This window comes from Lynx canadensis, chromosome C2 (assembly GCF_007474595.2).
Source record: "Lynx canadensis isolate LIC74 chromosome C2, mLynCan4.pri.v2, whole genome shotgun sequence".
Lineage (NCBI taxonomy): Eukaryota > Metazoa > Chordata > Mammalia > Carnivora > Felidae > Lynx > Lynx canadensis.
In genome coordinates, this window is record NC_044311.2 from 85,653,754 (window position 1) to 85,675,759 (window position 22,006).

General features: G+C 39.1%; 1 protein-coding gene across 1 annotated transcript in view; it reads right to left on the minus strand.

Annotated features, from left to right (window-relative positions):
- The window catches only part of ACAP2 (ArfGAP with coiled-coil, ankyrin repeat and PH domains 2), a 155,707-nt gene extending 135,930 nt beyond the window's left edge, over positions 1-19,777 (minus strand). Inside the window, exon 1 of the mRNA XM_030328638.1 lies at positions 19,710-19,777. Coding sequence (XP_030184498.1) covers positions 19,710-19,762 — 53 coding nt within the window. The 5' untranslated portion in view covers positions 19,763-19,777. The remainder of the gene's footprint in view (positions 1-19,709) is intronic.
- Positions 19,778-22,006: the final 2,229 nt, after the last annotated feature.

The following is a 22,006-nucleotide window of genomic DNA, read 5'->3' on the forward strand; positions in this document are numbered from 1 at the left end:
GAGAAATGCAAATCAAAACCACAATGAGATATCACCTCACACCTGTCAGAAGGGCTAAAATCAAAAACACAAGAAAAAACAAGTGTTGGTGAGGATGTAGAGAATAAGGAACCTTTATGCACTGTTGGTGGGAATGCAAACTGGTACAACCATTCTGGAAAATAATATGGAGATTCTACAAAAAATTAAAAATGTGGCACCTGGGTAGGCTCAGTCAGTTAAGTGTCCAACTTTAGCTCAGGTCATGATCTCATACTTTGTGAGTTCAAGTCCCACATCAGGCTCTGTGCTTTCAGTGCAGAGCTTGCTTGGAATTCTCTCTTTCTGCCCCTCCCCAGCTTGCATGCCCTCACTGTCTGAGAATAAATAAAGTTTTAAAAAAATTAAAAATAGAACTACCATATGACCCAGTAATTCCACTACCCAAAGAATATAAAATACTAATTCGAAAAGATACATGCACCCCTATGTTTATTGCAGCATATTTACAATAGCCAAATTATGAAAGCAAGCCCAAGTGTCTACTGAAGAAGATGTGGTGCATATATACAATGGAATATCATTCAGGCATAAAAGAGTGAAATCTTGCCATTTGCAACAACATGGATGGATCTAGAGGGTATAATGCTAAATGTAATAAGTTAGCCAAACAAAGACAAATAACATATTATTTCACTCATATTTGGAATTTAAGAAACAAAACAAATGAAAAAAGGGGGAAAAAAAACAGACAAACCAAAAAACAGTCTCTTAACTACACAGACAACAAACTGATGGTGACTAGAGGGGAAGTATGGGTGGGGGGGGGGAGGGAATGGATGAAATAGGTGATGGGGATTAAAGAGAACACTTAATGAGTATGAGTAATGTATAGAATCGCTGAATCACTACATTGTATACCTAAAACTAATATGTATGTTAACTATCCTGGAATTAAAACTTAACAAAATAATATTTGCTAAAAACAAACAAAGAAAGGAAATTAAAAAGAAAGCTGTGGGGGCACAGGGTAAAGGGGAAGAATATAATGCCCTCAATTTTTCACTAATATGTTTGGGGTTTTTTTTCTTTACCAATAGCACTGATCATTATAAATAAAACTTAAAAAAAAAAAAAAAAGCCAAGGGGCACCTGGGTGGCTCAGGTGGTTAAGTGTCTGACTTTGGCTCAGTCATGATCTCATGGTCTGTGGGTCAAGCCCCACATTGGATCAGTGCTGACAGCTCAGAGCCTGGAGCCTGCTTCAAATTCTGTGTCTCCCTCCCTCCCTGCCCCTCCCCCGCTCACTCGCTCACGCACGTGCCCGCTCTCTCTCTCTCTCTCTCAAAAATAAATAAACATTAAAAAATATACATGTAAAGAAATAAGCATGGCTGTGTTCCAATAAAACATTAATTATAGACACTGAAATTTCTGTCTAATTTTCTGTGTCATGAAATTATCTTTTGTTTTTTTTTTCAACTTTAAAAATGCAAAACTAGGGCACCTGGATGGTTCAGTCAATTAAGCATCTGACTTGGGCTCAGGTCATGATCTCACAGTTTGTGGGTTCAAGTCCCACATGGGGCACTGTGCTAACAGCAAAGGGACTGCTTGGGATTCTCTCTCCTTCTCTCTCTGCCCCTTCCCTCCCTCCCTCACTCTCTCTCAAAATAAATAAATAAACTTTAAAAAAAAAGTTTCTCTCTCTAAAATATATATATATATAGAAATTAAAAAAATAAAAATTAAGAATTTCAAAATAGTAACAGTAGAGTATTAAACCACAGGGCCCTTCTAAGAGTGGGATCCTCCATCACTGCACAGGTCATATAAAGTACTTCAGATGAGGGGTGCCTGGGTGGCTCAGCCAGTTAAGTGTCCGACTTCAGCTCAGGTCATGATTTCATGGTTTGTGAGTTCCAGCCCCACATTGGGCTCTGTGCTGTCAGCTCAGAGCCTGAAGCCTGCTTCAGATTCTATGTCTCCCCCCCCTCTCTCTGCCCCTCCCTCCCCTGCTCGCACTGTCTCTCTCTCTCTCTCAAAATAAATAAACATTAGGGGCACCTGGGTGGCTCAGTCGGTTGAGCATCCGACTTCAGGTCATGATCTCACAGTTTGTGAGTTCAAGCCCCGCGTCGGGCTCTGTACTGACCGCTCAGAGCCTAGAGCCTGCTTCAGATTCTGTGTCTCCCTCTCTCTCTGCCCCTTTCCCCCTCTCAAAAATAAACATTTCAAAAAACTTAAAAAAAAAAAAAAGAATTAAAAAAAATAAACATTAAAGTACTTCAGATGGCCCTAGTACATATAAGAGTACTTTGTTAGCTATCATTACATTTAAACAGTGCTCTTAGTGAACTTCTACTTGCACAATTTTTTCTATATATAATCAAATAAATATCCTTGTTCATATAACTTTGACATTTTTCTTTCATTCCTTAGAAGAATTTCCTTGATATAAAAACGTTGAAGCAAAGTATGTATTTTTAAGTTCTGAGATATTTTACTAGTTTGTCCTTTGAAAAAGCTCCACCTGGGGATACCTAGCTGGCTCAGTCAGAAAAGCGTGTGACCCTTGATCTCGGGGTCGTTAGTTCAAGCCTCATGTTGGGTATAGAGATTATTTAAATAAATAAAACTTTAAAAAATCAAAAAGAAAAAGCTCTACCAAACTACACGCTTTCCAACAGTATGAGGACTATTTCCCTAAACTTTCCCCAGCAATGGGAACTCTTAAAATTGCCAGTGTGGCAGATAAAGCCTGCTTGCTGTAGCTTTAAATATGCAATCTTATTGCATCTTAATGATTTCTTAGATATTTCTGGACACAATGTTCAGCAGACGGTATTTTCCAAAGATGGCGACACATGGGCATCTACAACATGATCTTGTCATTCCTCCAGCAAGATATGGAGTCTATTTCCCTACTCCCTTAAATCTGGGTGGCCCCTGTGACTGCTCTAAAAGAATATAGTAGAAATAATGTGTGTTTTCCAAACTTAGCCTTTCATTGGCCTGGTAGCTTCAACTTCCTGTCTCTTAAAAGTGAGCTGCCAAAGGGTGCCTAGTTGGCTCAGTAGGAAGAGCGTGCAACTCTTGATCTCAGGGCCATGAGTTGGAGCCCCACATTGGGTGCAGAAATTACTAAAAGAAATAAATAAACAAACAAACAAAAATGAGCTGCCATGTAAGTGCAATTACCCTAACACTAAACATGCTGTTGAGAAGCCTGAGCACAAGGGAAAGCTCTGAAGGATGAAATGCCATGTGAAGAGAAAGCAGAAAGACCAAGAAGAACCAGGGCAGCAGATATGAAAGTGGGTCTTACAGCCCCAGCCACCCAGCTATCAGAACATGGATCACACATGAACCATCCAGCCAAAACCATTCCAAACACCTGACCTATACACCATGAGCAAAATAAAATGGTTGTTTTTTTTCCTAAATGGTTGGCTTAAGTAACTAAATTTTAGGTTGGTTTATTACATAGCAATAGATAAACTAGAACACGATTTTAAAGTAACCACTCACAAAAATTTTTAAATCATATATCTCCAGGGGCACCTGGGTGGTTGTATTGGTTAAGCGTCAGACTCTTGATTTCCGCTCAGGTCATGATCTCATGGTTCATGAGATCAAGCCCCATTTCGGGTTCTGCACTGACAACAAGGAATCTGCTTGGGATTCTCTCTCTCTGTCCCTCCCCCCAACTTAAGTTGTTTCTTAAACAAACTTTAAGAAAAAAAAAGGCTCATATATCTCCAAATAAGTATGTACTTTAAAAGTTACCTTAGAAAAACACACTTATTCCAGTGATTTCTCAACTGTTATAACATCTTAACAATTATAGTTACTAAGGAGCTTTAGTTACATTTTTTTTTCAAATATCTCATTCTGATTCATGTGATCCAGGGGCAACAGTTTCAAAAAGACTTGGATTTTATAAGTAGACATTCAACTGAAAAATTAAGAGTTTATCAAGTGACAGGATATGACACATTATTAAATTTTCTATACATGTGCAACAAGACTTAATTCTCTAAATAGTTCAGTTTGCTAAATTATAGTATCTCCTTAGAAACCCCCACATATAAATATGTTGGCAACCTAGAAAGAGGACTAGTCAGAGTCCCTTAAAAACTATGACAACCTGACAATCTTTAGGTCCTTTAGAGGACCTAAAGAGTTTGGTTTGACTTAATTACTACATTGGAAAAGAAAATTTAAACAATTCATATATTACTTACAGTTTTGCAATTCATCAATAGTACAGTAACAAAAAAGTTCTAAAATAAAATTAGAGTAGTTATGTGAAAATGAAGAATATAAGACTATTTTATGAAAGTAATTTTGGCAGTAAATGTCTGTAGCCTAGGGGCTCCTTGGTGGCTCAGTTGGTTAAGTGCTGGACTCTTGATTTCAGTTCAGGTCATGATCTCATGGTCATGGATCGGGTCCCCCATTGGGCTCTGTGCTGACTGTGGAGCCTAGTGGGGATTCCTCTCTCTCCTCTCTCTCTCCTCTCTCTGCCCCTTCCCTGTTCATGTGCACACACTCTCTCACAATAAATAATTTAAACAAAAAGTCTGTAGCCTAACACTGTGTTCAAGGAAGTGTGCTGAGTTAAAGGATACAAAGACACCAGAAGCCTCTATTACCAGAGAGTTTATGTATAATCTAAAAAGGAGTGTGAGATGTGACCATATCAGTTTGCAAAGTAAAATTACAAAGGCTGCACAGAAGTGCCAATTCTGCTTACTAGCTCCAGCTGGGTGTTTATCTCAAACTCAACAAGATACAAAATTAAATTCTTGATTTTTACCCAAAACCTGTTCTTCCCATTGCCTTCCCCTTATCAGTAAGCAATACCCCTACTCACACAGTTGCTAAAGCCAAAACGTCACGTTTATTCCTCTAATTTCCTACAAAAAATTCAACAGCAATTCTTATTGATTCTACCACAAAAATTATCTCCACTCTCTACCAAATTATCTCTTGCCTGGCCTAGCCTAATAACTAGTTTCCTGCAATGACTTCCCTAACTGGTCTCTCTATAGTCACTTCTGCCTCTTTACAACTCACTTCCCAAACAGTAGTCAAATATTTTAAAATATAAGCCTTATAATTGCTCACCACTGCTAAGAGATTTCTAATGGCTTCCTATCCCACTATTCATAAAATCCAACTTCTTTCTATGGATGAATTATAAGGCCTAACATGATCTGATCCCTGCTATCTCTCTGAACTTATCTCCTACCACTCTTCCCCTTGCTCACTCTGCTCCAACCCATACTAGCCTTCTTTTTGCTCCTTGAAAATCAAGTTCCTTCCCACCTCAAGGCGTCTGATCTACAGTCCTCTCCCGCCCTCTGGCCCCCACCCTAGCACCAGTGACCCAAATTATTGACCCATATGTCTTCTTATTGTAGAAAACAACCAAACTTCATTGGCTTCCTGATGAAAACACTACATCACCACTTATGAATATTCTTGTCAAAATGTTCAAACTGAATCTATCCAGAGTAAACAATCAGAAAATTCAGAATGTGGGATATTCTACAAGACAATTTGCCTACACTCTTCAAAAAAGTAAGTAACATGAGATTATTAGCTACCATATTATCTATACTCCAGAAAAGTGGGGGACCAACATATCCAAAACAGATATAAGCAATAAGTGTTATGCTATAACATCTTAATAAAACATATGATACAACCATATTTTAATCATAAAATCTTTCTAGCAATATTGAAAATTTACAACATAGCACTAAATAAAAAAAAAAAATACCAAAACTGCCAAAAATTTGCAATATGATTATAAGTAATACAAACTGCCAAGAGTTGAGACTTTTGGGGACGTTAGGATGGGGTGAATATATTTGCATGTAGGGGGGCCTGGGTGGCTCAGTCGGTTTGAGCATCCGACTTCGGCTCAGGTCATGATCTCACAGTGGTTGGTGAGTTCGAGCCCCACATCGGGCTCTGTGCTGACAGCTCAGAGCCTGGAGCCTGCTTCCAATCCTGTGTCTCCCTCTCTCTCTGCCCCTCCCCCACTCTCACTTTGTCTCACTCTGTCCCTCAAAAATAAATAAATGTAAAAAAAAAAAAAAAACAACTTTAAAATATATATATATATATATTTTGCATGTAGGTGAGAGGTGAATCTTTGAGAGCCAGAGGGAGGAATTATGGTAGATGGAATAATGGTCCGCTAAGGATATCAACATCCTAATCCCCTAAACCTATAAATAAAGATGAAAATAAATAAAGCTGTAAAGATGAAGTAAAGTGGCACATAGAATTAACATTGATAATCACCTATGGATGAAGAAGATATGGTGTGTGTGTATAAACACACACACACACACACACACACACACACACACACACAAATGGAGTATTACTCGGCAATCAAAAAGAAGAATGAAATCTTGCCATTCGCAACTACATGGATGGAACTGGGAGGGTATTATGCTAGGTGAAAATTAGAGAAGACAAATATCACATGACTTCATTCATATGAGGACTTTTAAGACACAAAACAGATGAACATAAGGGAAGGGAATCAAAAATAATAAAAAAACAGGGAGGGGGACAAACATAAGGAGACTCTTAAATATGGAGAACAAAGGGTTACTGGAGGGATTATGGGAGAAGGATGGGCCAAATCGGTAAGGAGCATTAAGAATCTACTCCTGAAATCATTGTTGCACTATATGCTAACTACCTTGGATGCAAATCTAAAAAATAAATAAATTTAAAAAATTTTTTTAAAAAGCATTGACAATCATGTAATTGGGATGGAGAGATTCCTGGAATTATCAAAGCAGGCCCAACATTATTACCACAAGGGTCTTTATAAAGTGAAAGAGGGAGGCAGAACAGAGAGTGCCCCCAGTAATTACTGGCTCTCAAAATAGAAGGGTGTCATGAGCAAGCAATGTGGACAGCCTGTTGATACTAGGAAAGGTAAAAAAAAAAAAAAAAAATTCTCTTCTAGACCTTCTAGAAAGGAATGCAATCCTGCCAACACCTTGACTTTTGCCAAGTGAGACCTGTATTGAAAGGAACGTTAAGATAATGAATTTCTGTTGTTTTAGGCCACTACATTTAGGATAATTTGTGAGAGCAGCAATAGGAAACTAATAACGCTTATTCCATCATTGAACTAAGATGATCATCTGCTACTCTATCTACCTACAAAGGAAAGAGTGAATGCTCTATAGAGAATGATAACATCACCCAGAGCATTTACAATTTTTTATATAGAATGTACAGCATTAAATCAAATTGCTGGCCCACTAAAACAAAAGTAAAGAAGAAAGAAAGAATAAAAAACAAATAGAAATAGACACACAGATGAACTAAATATTGGTTTCATAAGATACTAAAAGTAGCAATAATATATTCATGAAGCCTGAGAAAAATATTCAAGAAACAGATGAAAAGGTGGCAATTTTCACCAAAGAAGAATCTATAAAAAACAAACCAAATGAAATTTCTACAAGTGGAAAACACAATTGAAGAGCTATACAAATAGGTTTAACAGCAGATTATACACAGTAGAAGATGAGCTTAAAAAACAGGAATATAGATCAATAGACAATATTCTACTTTTCTGTGAAGTGTATCCTTTCAGAAAATAATATGAGAGACATGAAGGACACAACAAAAGACTCTAACATATATGTAACTGAGTGTCAGAAGGAGAGAAAAAAGTAAAGCAGAAGCAGGAAATATTTAAAGAGGTAATAGCCAGGAATTTACAAACTGATGAAAGACAACCCTGCAAACCCCACCGTATACTGAATGAAGAAACTACAAGCCTCAAACAGGATGAATAAAACAGAAACTACACCTACATTCATGATAGTAAAATTGCTGAAACCAGTCAAAGAAAAAGAATCTTAAAAACAGCAGAGGAAAAAAAGATACATTATCCTCAAAAGAGCAACAAAAAGACTAATAAAACTTGTAACATAAATAATAAAGGCAGAAAAAGCAAACAAAAGAAATGAAATGACATTTGTTCCAAAAAAAAAAAAAAAAAAAAAAGCCAACTTACTATTCCATGCTTTGGGAAATAGCCTTCCAACATCAAAGAAAAACAAAGTCACTTTCAGACAAAAACTGAGATAACTCTTAGCCAGCAGATAAATCCTAAAAGAAATACCAAAGGATGCCTTCAAATTAAATGATATATGTTCTAGGAAGTATGTTGGTTTATCCGTACAAAACTATTACCTGAAATAACCAATAAAACCTAGTCTCTTTATTATTATTAGTGTAATACATTGACTCAAAAATCCAAAGAGGTGGATTCCCAACAAGCAGAAAACTGGGAATCAAAGTAAAAACCATAAAGCAACAAGTTAACCATTAAAAAAAAAAAGATCAACGGACGTTTTGTTTATTTAAAAATGAACACCAATTCTGGCTAGAACATACGAAAATTAAATGGTTAGCTCCATGATTTTAATTTTGCATTAGTATCACACTTTTGCACACATCTTGTCTAAAAGGGACTCTAAAATACATAAAGGTAAATCCTGTATACTAATTGTCTGAGTACCCTCTCTACTTACCGCCTTTCAATTGAACTGTTTTACCGTGTACTGCACTGCAATTTTTTTATCAGTGAAAATTTTATATTTAAATTGAGTATTTCTGGGGCATCACAGAAAATATAAAAAATGTAAAGGGAAAACTAACTATATTCATTAAAGAATCCTGACTTTTTTTTTTTTTTAAGTAATCTCTCTACCCAATGTGGATTTGAACTTACAACCTGAGATCCGCGTCGCATCCTCCACTGACTGAGCCATCAGGCACCCCTTATTCAAAAATACAATTACTACAGGATTATCATCTAGTCAACTCTTTCTGTGAGAATTCTTCATCTCTGGAATAGGAATAGTGATATAGTCATTTAACTCACATTGCTTCTCATCTAACTTCCAGATCCTTCCAGAGATATAATTCAAAGGAAATAGACTTCTGGTAATCTCAAATAAACATATATTTCCTCACAGTAGTTTTCTTCCATGACTTCTCAGTTTACTTATCCTTTGCTCTGACAGCATTTCAGTTGTAAATCTTTAAGGCATTGTGTCTTCCATTTTGTTTTTTTTCCCTCCTTTTGCTCACTCTACCTTCTGAAATACTACAAACATAAAATCTATAAATGGCTCTTTTTTAAGACCTTTACTGGTCTCCTTTTAAAAGTTAAGTGAAGTTTGCACATCTATTTATAGTCTTTTATTATCCACAACACAGATGATTTTCTTTTTTTTAATTTTTTTAATTTTTTTTTCAACGTTTATTCATTTTTGGGACAGAGAGAGACAGAGCATGAACGGGGGAGGGGCAGAGAGAGAGGGAGACACAGAATTGGAAACAGCTCCAGGTTCCCAGCCATCAGCCCAGAGCCCTGACGCGGGGCTCGAACCACGGACTGCGAGATCGGGACCTGGCTGAAGCGGACGCTCAACCGACCTGCGGCACCCAGGCGCCCCACAGATGATTTTCATACATACAAGTACATGTCTAATTCTTCATGCATTCTAGACACTCCCAAATGGTAGTTTATTTCCACATAGGAAAGCCAGCATCTTAACTAAATCATCAAACTTCCTTTCAAGGATACAAATAGGAAGGGAATTACCATTATTAAGTGGTTTCCTCCCTATCTACTTCTATGAATACAGTATTATTCTTATTCATGGAGGCTGAGAAAAAATTAAGAAACCTACCCAAAGGTCTCTCACTACCAATAAGTGAAAAAGAAGTCAAACAGATCATTGCTTTTAGAGTTTATATACTTGATCCATATTCAATACCCTAAATAAGTGTTCTCAGTACAAAATTATGCTTTGCCCTATCAACGGCACAGAAACTTCCAGTTAAATACGCAGGTTTAGATACACCCATTTACCTCCATTTTCTCCAAAGTCCAATTAAAATGACAGGAAAAAAAATTTTTTAAGCGCTAATCCACAAAGACAAAAAAAGAGGAGCAATAACACAGTAGCAACACAATTCTGGCAACTGAAAGGCAGATAAAAAGAACAGTAACTCACTTAGACCAGAGTCTAAGTCTTCAAAGTGCACTGGTAAAGCAATTTGAAGCCAGAAGACTCACAATACAGAATCCCAAAATAGTTACTGAATATATGCTGAACAATGATCATGAGCAGCTTCATGTGCTTACCGACCATATGTATATCTTATGTTTATCAAATCTTTTGCCCATTTTAATTAGGTTATTTGCTCTTATGTTGAGTTGTAGAGTTCTTTTATTCTTTGGATACAAATCCCTTACATGATTGCAAATATTTCCTACCACTCTAAAGGTTGAAGGTTGTCTTTTCACATTCTTGATGTGTCCTTTGAAGCACGAAAGTTTTAAATGTGATGAAATCAAATCTGTCAATTTTTTCTTTAGTTGCTTGTACTTTAGGCATCATTATCTAACAAAACCATTGCTTAATTCAATGGCCACAAACCATTTACTTCCATGTTTTCTAAGAATTTTATAGTTTTAGCTCTTATATTTAGGTCTGTGATCCATTTTGACCTAATTTGCATATGATGCAATACAGGGGTCTAAATTCATTCTTTTATATGTAGGTATCCGTTGTTCCAGCACCATTTGTTTAAAAAGTTATTCTTCTTCACTGGTTATACCTGGAGCCCTTGTCAAAACCTGGTTTACCATAAATGTAAGGGTCTCTGGACTCTCATTCTATTCCATTGATCTATATATATCTTGCTTTAATGCTAATACCACCTGTCTTGATTACAATAGCTTTGTAGTGTTTCTTTTTCATTTATTTATTTATTTATTTAATTTATTATTTATTTATGAGAGACAGACAGAGTATGAGCCAGGGAGGGACAGAGAGAGAGGGAGACACAGAATCTGAAACAGGCTCCACCTCCGAGCTGTAGCACAGAGCCCAACACGGGTCTCAAACTCACACCCACCAGATCATGACCTGAGCCAAAGTCAGGACACATAACTGACTGAGCCACCCAGGTGCCCTAGCTTTGTAATGTTTTTAAACTGGGAAGTGAACCCTCCAATTTTGTTCTTCTTTTTCAAGATTGTTTTGTCTATTCTGGGTCACTTGCATTCCATATGAATTTAGGATCAGCTTACCATCTTCACAGAAATTAGCTAAAATTTTGATAGAGGTTGTGTTTAGTCTGTAGATCAATTTGGGATATTGTAATCTTAATAATATTAAGCCTTCTGATCCATGAACATGGAATATCTTTCCATTTTTAGGTCTTTAAGTTCTTTCAGTGATATTATATGGTTTTCAGTGTTTAGTCTTATACTTCGTTGGTTAAATTTATGTTCATGCATTTTATCCTTTTTTGATGCCACTGTCAAATGGAATGATTTTCTTTGCTAGTACACAGAAATACAAATGACTTTTGTACACTGGACCTTACATACTGCAGCCTTGATGAACTACTAGTTTCAACGATTTTGGTAGATTCCTTAAGATTTCTATATACAGATATATAATCTAAGAGTAAAGACAATTTTACTACCTTTTTTTTTTTTAAGAGAGAGCATGTGTGAGCGGGTAGGGGCAGCAGGAGAGGGAAAGAGAATTTTAAGCAGGCTCCATGCCCAGCACAGGGCCCAAGACAGGGCTCGATCCCAGATTGTGAGATCACGACCTGAGCTGAATCAAGAGTTTGGATGCTAACTGACTGAGCCACCCAGGTGTCCCACTATTTCTTATTTATATAGATGCCTTTTATTTTTCTTTCCCACCAAATACTCTGGTTATAACCCCCACTACATTGTGGAACAGAAGTGGACAGAACTTTTGTTCATGGCCGTAAGGGAAAAACTTTTAGTCTTTCACCCTTAAGTATGATGTTAGCCAGGAATGTTTCACAGAATATCCTTTACCAAGTTAAGGAAGTACTCTATCATGCTTTTATTATTTTCACCTGAAAGTATTTTCACAGGAAAGTATGTGGGATTGCCAAATGCTTTTTTCTGTACCCATTAAAATGATTACAGAGGTGCCTGGGTGGCTCAGTTGAGTGAGCAGGTCGACTCCATTTCAGCTCATGTCAAGATCCCAGGTTCGTGGGTTCAAGCCCATATCAGGCTCCATGGTGAATGTGGAGCCTGCTTGAGATTCTCTCTCCCTCTTCCCCTCTGCCTCTCTCCCTCACTCACACTCTCACTCTCTCTCGCTCAAATAAAAAAAAAAAATACATAGTTTTTGCTCTTTATTCTACTAATGTGGTATTTACATTCACTGATTTTTGCATTCCTGGATAAATCTTACTTGGTCATGATATACAATCCTTTTTATATATTGCTATATTGGGTTTGCCAATATTTTATTAAGGACTTTTATAACTATTTATAAGGGATATCAGTCTGTTGTTTTCTTGTGGTATCTTTGGCTTTGGTAGCAGGGTAATACTAGCCTCACAGAATTACTTGGTCTGAGTGACACCTCCTCTTCTATTTCATTTAAAAAGTTTGTAAAAGAGTATTGTTAGTCACCTTTAAACACTTGGAAGAATTCTTTGGTAAGGCCATCTTGGCCTGGGCTTTTCCTTTGGGGAAGCTTTTTGATTAATAATTCAATCTCTCTCTCTCTCTCTCTCTCTAACTCTATTTAGATTTTCTATTTCTTCTTGAGTGGTTTCAGTAGATTGCATCTTTCTAGGAATATATCCATTTCATCTAGCTTAACTTGTTAACTTGTTAGAATTATTTACAGTGTTCTCTTATAACCCTTTCTGTTTCTGTAGGACAAAGCAATAGCCTCCCTTTCATTCCTGAATCTAGCAGTTTGAGTCTTCTTTTTTCTGGTCAGTCTAACTAAAGACTTGTCAATTTTACTGATCTTTTTGAAAAACTAACTTTTTGTTTCATGACTTTTTCTATTGTTGTTTGAGTCTCAACTTTCATTTATTTCTGCTCTAGTCTTCTTTATTTCCTCCATCTGCTTTGAAATCAGTTTGCTCGAGATGGATGGTTTGATCACAGGTATTTACAGGTATAAATGTCCCTCTAGGCACTGCTTTAGCTGCATCCCATAAGCTTTGGTATGTGGTTTTATTTTCATTTGTCTAAAGTATTTCCTAATTTCCTTTATGATTCTTCTCAAATCCATTGGTTATTTTGGAGGATGTTACTTAATTTCCACATATTTGTGAATTTTTCAGATTTTCTTCTGTTACTGATTTCTAATTTCATTTCATTGTGGTCAAAGAACATATTTGTATGGTTTCAAACTTTCAAATTTACTGAAGCTTGTTTAATTAGCCTAACATATAGCCTATGCTGGAAAATGTTTCACGTGTACTTGAGAAGAATGGGAATTCTGCTTTTGTTGCATGACATGTTCTATAAATATCTATTAATTACATCTATATAATTATACCTATTATATAGCCATTTATTATATATCTATTATTATCTTGTTTGTTTATACTGTTGTTCACGTCTTCTATTTCCTTGTTGATCTTCTGCTTAGTTGTTCTACCCATTATTGAAAGTATTTAGAGGTGCCTGGGTGGCTCAGTCCATTAAGTGTCCAACCTTGATCTTGGCTTAGGTCATAATTTCATAATTCGTGCATTCAAGTCCCACATCGGGCTCTGCACTGGCAGCATAGAGCCTGCTTGCGATTCTGTCTCCCTCTCTCTCTCTCTCAAAAATAAAATAAACATTAAAAAAATATATATTTATGTCTCCAACTCTCTATTTGTTCCTTCAATTCTGTCAATTTTTGCTTTATGTATTTTGGTGCTCTGCTAAATGCATGTTTGTAGGTGTTATGTCTTCCTGATGGATCGACTATTTTATTATTATAAAAGGTCCTTTATCTTTAGTAATTTTTGTCTTAAGATATATTTTAGCTGACATTAGTATAGTCATTCCAGCTGTCTTTTGAGTATTGTTTGAATGAGTTATCTTTTTTGTCCCTTTACTTCCAATATTTTTGCACCTTTGAATCTAAAGTATGCTTTTGTTTTAACTTTTTTAAACATATATTTTTGAGAGACAGAGAGAGACAAAGCATGAGCAGGGGAGGGGCAGAGAGAGAGACAGAGCCACAGAATCCAAAGCAGGCTGCAGGCTCTGAGCTGTCAGCACAGAGCCCAAGGCAGGGCTCAAACCATCGAACAATGAGATCATCGAATCATGAGTCGGGGGCTTAACTGAACTGAGCCACCCAGGCACCTCTAAAGTATGCTTCTTATATGAGTTTGAGCCCCACATTGGGTGTGATTACTTAAAAATAAATAAATAAAAATAAACGGTTGTTAAAGAAAAAACTAAAGTATGTTTCTTGTAAACAGATATAGTTGGATCATCACTGAAATTTTATATAAGAAAAAGTTTTAAAGAAATTAGGCCAAAATGCATTAAAAAGGCATACCCTCTTCTGAAATTGAAGAAACTACTGCAAAGACAAAATATTCAAGAGCAGTCAGTAAATTTCTGAAAAAAAAAGATTATGGTAAACTTGTCCCACCAGATATCATAACAGACTATAAAGTATTGTAAATATTGACATTTGAAGAATAGATAAATACGTTAGTGAAAAGGAGTAGAATACAGAAAAATACATATGTATGTATGTATGTATGTGTGTATGTAATATTAAATCAAGAGGGAGAAAATTATTCAATAAAGGTGTTAGGACAAGTGGCTTCCATTAGGAAGGAAAGAAAAGTAGATGATCTCTCAAAACTAAAATCCAGTTGCATTACATAAAACTAAAAATTACTATAAATGATAGAAAAATATCCTATAATAATAATGGGATAGGGGAGACTTTTCTAGGCAATACACAAAAGTCAGTTTTTAAATTTCTGTATGATAACAAACATCATAAACATACTTAATGCAAATTAATTAATGCAGCTAATTAATGCCTGTAACTTGAGAGAGAGCACAAGAGTGAATTCACTTCCAGGTCCACCATTTGAAAATCTACCTTTAAGAAAGTGAATTTACGGGCACCTGGGTGGCTCAGGAGTTTAGGTGTCCAACTCTCGATCTCAGCTCAGGTCATGAGAGTGTGGAGCCTGCTTGCAATTCTCTCTCCCTCTCTTCAGAACCCTCCCCCACTCGCACCTGCATGCATGAGCTTTCTCTCTTTCAAAATAAATAAACATTTTTTAAAAAGTGAATTTAACTTCTCAAAAGATTGAGTTTGGGATTTTTTTATTTTAAAAATGAGGATAATTCCTACCTCACAATATATTTTAACATTCAGTGAGACAATAGCTATAAAAGCATGAAATCTGGCACATTATAGAAGCTTGTTCTTCCTTAGTTCAACTTCAGTTGGTATTACATCAAATGAAGAATTACAAGCTGCAATGGGGAACAGCAGGATTCCTGTATTTTGGTTCATGATAAAACTACTTTATAATTAATTCCATTCTATTGTGTCTGAAAGAAAACACATTTCCCCTCATCCCTCGCCCACTATATTTGCCGTGTGTAAAGTGTCAGTTGTTAAGAGTGGATCTGTTTCAAAGATGGAAGGTAAAGTGACAATGCAGCCAGGACTGGCACTAGTTTAAGAGCAAAACATAACTAATACATATATAATTACATCTTATGTCGATGTCTTTCACCCATTAAAACCTTTCTCCACAAAACATCTTTTTTAAGATGGTTTTCCTAAGTTCTTCCAACAAGGATCATATCTGAAATAGAAACTACAAATGGAAAATCTTCAGAATGGTGCACAATAAACACCGGCTAGGATAAAACATAAATGTATCAGGTAAAGACTAAAGTTTTAAAGACTTGCTAATGCCAATATTTTTACATTTGAACACTGGTTAGAACAAAAATGCTTCAGAATTCAGAAAGCACAAATTCATTCAACTTTTTGTTTCAAACAAAATATTCACTTCCTGCATGAACCATAATATGTTTAAGTAAAGGAAAAGCACAATTTTTATTAAAATTTTATAAAATTTTAAAGGGCAACTACACAAAAATTTAGGGTCCAAACAAATTCAAACTTCTTCAAGATATGTTGGTCAAAATGGAAAATTCCCACTTAAAAAAAAAAAGTACACTTAAACGTGTACTTTCTTGTAGAGTTTTAGATGAACAAGATTTTGACCTTTAGACTGGTTTTTAAAAAACTAAAAAGGGAATTTTTATTTACACAAAATTACACAATGAAATGTGCCCTCCAATCTAAAAACAAAACCAAAAAAATGCGCTTTGGAATGTAAAAGTAACCACTGGCTTTGGCTCTATTCAAATTACTAAAGACAACGCTGCAATAGTAACATCCTCTCCCTACTTCAACCAATCCCCCCACTATTCTCCTTATCAACTTAGCAAAAAAATTAATGTTTACACTCGAACACTGATGAAATTTTTCTTCAGCAAGATCTGCCTTCTGCATCAATTCTATAGTATCCAAGGTAGTTATGTCTCCACGCCAGACTTAAATGCCATAAGATTCGTTTGTGAAGGTGGCCTGGATGGCTCAGTCAGTTAAGAATCCGACTTCGAGGGGCGCCTGGGTGGCTCAGTCGGTTGAGCGCCCGACTTCAGCTCAGGTCACGATCTCACGGTCCGTGAGTTCGAGCCCCGCGTCCGCTCTGGGCTGATGGCTCAGAGCCTGGAGCCTGCTTCCGATTCTGTGTCTCCCTCTCTCTCTGCCCCTCCCCCATTCATGCTCTATCTCTCTGTCTCAAAAATAAACATTAAAAAAAATTAAAAAAAAAAAAAAAGAATCCGACTTCGATTCAGTTGTGATCTCCCAGTTCATGGGTTCAAGCTCCACATCAGGCTCTCTGCTGTCAGGGAGGAGCCTGCTTCAGATCCTCTGCCCCCCACCCCAGCTCATGCTCTTGCTCTCTCTCTCAAAAATAAACATTAAAAAAAAATGTATATTTTTTTAAGATTCACTTGTGAAGGAAAATAAAAGTAAGAATCAGTTTAAAAAAAAACAACAGATCAGGACACTACAAGGAATAAATAGTGTAGCTGCCTTACTATGAGAAAACAAAAATGAAAGAAAAGAAGCCCAGCCCTCACAAACCTAATATGAAAGATTCAATATATCACCCACAACATGCACAATACTCTTAAAAGTCAAGTTTCTCTTATACATAAAGCATATGAGTAAAAGACTCTAAAATATTCTTTTCAAATGCTATACAAACTTCATACTAATGGGGTTATAGAAAGACTGGAAATATTAGGAATGTGAATGATGAGACTTTTACTTCTCAGCGTACTTCCCTCTTTTGCAAATCTAATCTAGTTCCAAAAATGTATACCAGATATTAGAGTTCTTTGGATCTTGATTTCTCTTCCCAAGTTGCAGCCAACAATAAGTGGAATACTGGAAGCAACTCTTGAAAAATCTCTAATATTTAATTAAAACTGAACAGACATTATATTCAAGTTTAACAAAATTCACTATAATATTCCATACAACTTAATCAGTATCTTTCCCTCTTATTTTATATTCTTTGATTTCAAAAACAGAGACATCACATGGTCTATGAACAAAACCAGTGGCTACAAGTATTTCCATATCACTTCTCTCAACTTTTTTTAAAACATCAAACTTAAAATGTGAAATAAATTGAGCACACAGCCACATTCTCCAGAGGGAAAACGCTGTTACTTCATTTAAAAAAAAAAAAAAAAGTTGGGGCACCTGGGTGGCTCAGTCTGCTAAGTTTCCAATTGTTGATTTCTGCTCAGCTCATGATCTTGTGGTTGGAGGGATCCAGCCACACTTGGAGGCCTGCACTGACAGCAAGGAGCCTGCTTGGGATTCTCTCTCCTGCCCCCCCTTCCCCTCCCCCGCTTGTGTGCTCATGCTCTCTCTCAAAATAAATAAACTTAAAAAAAAAAAAAAAAGGCTGAGTCATATAAATAAAATTCACAAAAAGCAGAGTATTCTGAGGTACACTTCAAAAATTACTTCATTCGCCACAGTCTGGACTGTAACCTACAGAGCTGTCCTAAGCAACCCACGTGTGTCTCCTCCGGGACCTTTATTCACACGGAGCATAAAACTTTTAAAAATTAATACCAACAATAGCAATCAAACCAGATGCAGCTTTTTACAAGCAACAGCCCTAGCCCTAAGCTCCAAATAAAATTAACACTCCTCCCCCGCCAAAAAAAAAGCAAAAGTCAAAACAAAAACACGTTCTTAAATTTTCTCTTAGACGAAGGAGTTCCTTAGTTTTACAATTCTTTTTCTTTGCTTTTCACTGAAAAGAGAATGGGAAATCAGTGATAAGAACGAACAGTGAGGGGCGCCTGGGTGGCGCAGTCGGTTAAGCGTCCGACTTCAGCCAGGTCACGATCTCACGGTCTGTGAGTTCGAGCCCCGCGTCGGGCTCTGGGCTGATGGCTCGGAGCCTGGAGCCTGTTTCCGATTCTGTGTCTCCCTCTCTCTCTGCCCCTCCCCCGTTCATGCTCTGTCTCTGTCTGTCCCAAAAATAAATAAAAACGTGGAAAAAAAAAAAAAATTGAAAAAAAAAAAAAAAAAAAAAAAAAAAAAAAGAACGAACAGTGAGTTCCCAGGAGAAGGATACAAGAATTTACAATGAGGCTTGGCCTAGAGATCATCGGGCACACACACACCAATGCTCAGGGAGCGCTTTCAAGAAATGTCAGTGTCTAACTCAAGTCTATGGCCGCATTTTTTTTTTTTAAGGCCTAAGGACAGCCTTATAAATGGCCATAAAATACAATCTATCAAAACTATTCTCCAAAAACAATTAAGAGTGTCCTACGATGCCCGGAACGTCAAGAACAAGTACTTTGGACGCCCTCGGGACTGCCGCCTCTCACATGGGAAGCAGGCCAGCCCATGTGAATCGGAGTGCCACCACGTCGGTTTACGTGACAGATCCACTGGGAGCATCCGAGTGTGATCCGGGGCCCTCCCGGACGGACGCTGCTGGAAGAGGAACACACATGCAATCTTCAGGGCCCTCCTACTTCCGTTCTCAAAACAGAAATGCACTGTTTCTCTTAGTCCTCAGCCCAGTACCTCTCGACAGCGGGGAGAGCTCAAGTGGAAAGAAAAGCAGACCGTCTCGCGTCAGGGTGCATAGAATGCGGGTTGGCCCAACTCCGGTGCAAATCCACCGCCAGCGCCTCCCGGAGCGCCCCCCTGGCAGGGGACACGCAAGCAGCAGCAGTCCCAGTTCGCCCCACTCCTTCCTCCCCGGGGTAAGGGGGAGCGGAAAAGCGCAAAGAGGAACTAAGTGAACTGCAAGAGGGTGCCCTGCAAGCTCCTCAAAGAGGGGGTGGGGTGGGAGTGGAAACGAAGAAGGAGCGGAAGGAAGGGGAAAAGAGCAGCAAGAGGAAGGGGACGAGAGCGCGCGCCCGCAAAGGGCACGAGTCTCCGGGGACGCGGCTGCACCCTGGTTCCTCGAAGCGGACGGTGCTCCCGGCGTCTGGGGCGCTCCTCCCCAGGGCAGAGGGTGAGGAAGCGGGACGAGGGGGCGACGTCCCCCTCCTGGCCCAGCCTCAGCCCTCAGCAAGGGTCGGTTGGGGCTGCAGTGCCCTCGCCGGGTCCGAGCTGCGACAACGGCCGCTGGCCTCGTCGGAAGGCGCGGACTGCAGGGCCCTCGGCGCGCTCAGCGGGCCTGCTTTCACGCCCCCACCCCCGGGGGAGGCAGCTCCGGGGTGACGGCCGCTGGGCGGCCTCGCCGGTTACCTGAAGCGGGGCGAGTCCTTCAGACACTCTTCGAAATCCACCGTCATCTTCATCCTGCCTCCGCCTCGCCTCGCAGGCGGCGCGAGAAGAGCCGAGGGAGCCGCGGGAGCGGCTGCGCTGGGGACAGACAGCTACGGCGGGCGCACGGCCGCGACTAGCGCTGCGCGGAGCTGCGGAGGGCGCCTCGCCCGCTGGTCATAGCAGCCGCGAAGACGGTGGCGGCAGCGGCGGCTCGTCAGGCCCCAGTCCGGCCCCTCTTCCTCCCGCCCCCAGCTGAGCGGCGGCCACAGGGAAACCGCCCGGGAGTGACAGCCTCCGCCAGCCAGCCACGAAGCCGGCGGCCAATGGGAGGGGCTTCCGGAAGCACCGCCTGCGGGCGCTCCGGCAACACACCTGAGCGACGGCAGCTCGAGCCAATGAACAGCGCGACCGTGGGTACCTCCTTGCCACAAGCGTCCCCGAGGGCCAACCGGGAGGCGCAGGAGTCGTTAGGCGGGACGCACCGGTTGCTGGGAGGCCAGCGGCTGAGGCTCCTTGGGAAGGAAGTCACGTGGCTGCGCGCCGCGCTTCCCTCGGAGCCTCCGCCTCTTCTCCGGCTTCTCAGCCCCGCCCTGCTGAGCTGCCAACGCGGAGGAGCCGCCGCCTGCAGGTCTGAGGAAGGAGAGTTGCTTTTCAAGGCAGCTTTGGCAGAAATCTGTAGAGGCTGGGAGTAGAATTACCGAAGGAAGAGATAGGCTAAGCCACCACTTTCTTTCCGTTTAGAGAAACTGAGGTCAGGAGAGGAGCGAGGGTAGCTTTAATGATAAAATCCGCCTTTCACTAACTAACTCCACCTTGTAATAACTTGGAAATATCTCCCACGTATATCTTCTCATATAACTAAGAGACTACTTCCTGAAGGAGCTGGCATTTGGGGTGAGCATCGAAAGGTTCAGAAGGATTCCGACAGGTAGAAGTAGGTCGTTTCGTATGGAGGAAAGCTTTCAAAACCGCTGAACACATTTCTCCTTACTGACACTTTTCTCTCAGTAGCTTTCACCAGTTCAAAGATGATAGGGTTCTGAAAATCAGGCTCACTTCCTCCAACTTGCAACACCTGCCCACCGATCCACGATTGATTTGGAGCCGTGCAAGATATGCATCGCCTGATCCAACCAGGCAGGTATTTCTGATTTTAAAATGCCATTGACTGGGGAAAAAAAGGATACATTATATTTAAATGTAACCCAACCTAAAAAGTATAAGTGTATCCATGAAAATGCAACAAAAAGAGACACCTGGGTGGTTCAGTGGGTTGAGTGTCCAACTTGGGCTCAGGTCATGATTTCGGGGTTCCTGGGTTCCAGCTCCACCTTGTGCTCTGTGCTGACAGCGCAGAGCCTGCTTGGGATTCTGTCCCCTTATCTCTCTGCCCCCTCCCTCAAAAAAAATGAATAAACATTAAAAAAAATTTTTTTTTAATGCAACATAAATGTTGTAACAGCATAGTGGCTGTGAGTGAGAGTCTGGAGGCAAACTTCCTGGATTTATCTCCTGTCCTTCTTATACTGCCAAATGAAGGTAACACCACTGATCTGATAGAGTTGCCCTGAAGCTGAAATAAGAACTCTAAAGACAAAATACAGTGCCACATAGTAACCATTCAGTAAATGTTGGCTATTATCATAATTGTACCACTTTCTTCTTCAGTGCCTTAATCAAAGTTTAAATGTAAGCCTTCTCACTTCCACTGCCTGAAGTCTTATATAACCATTTTGACCATCTGGCTAAGTGTAGTGTGATGGCATGATGTTTTACATAACCCATGGTTGTATCTTGATCTCCTTGGCACCTTTAGAAATAATATACAAGCACTGTGTATGTTTCTTCTTTGGTTATAAACGTGGTTTCTTTTTTACTTTATTTTTTTATGTTAATTCTAGTTAGTTAACATACAGTGTTATATTAGTTTCAGGTATTCAATACAGTAATTCAAAACTTCTATACATCACCCTGTGGTCATCAGGACAAGTGCATTCCTTAATCCCATCTATTTCACCCACCCCCCCCCCACCATGATCAGTTCTGTATAATTCAGAATCTGTTTCTTAATTTGTCTCTCTTATTTTTTTCCCTTTGCTTGTTTGTTTTGTTTCTTAAACTCCACATGAGTGAAATCATATGGTAACTTGGTCTCTTTTTTAAATTGAATTGCAAATCCCTGGAATCTACACAGCTTCTTTTGATAACTGGAAACTAATGACAGTTAAATGTTCAGTGTCCTCAGACACTTCAGTTGGTCAAACCAACCTCTTCTA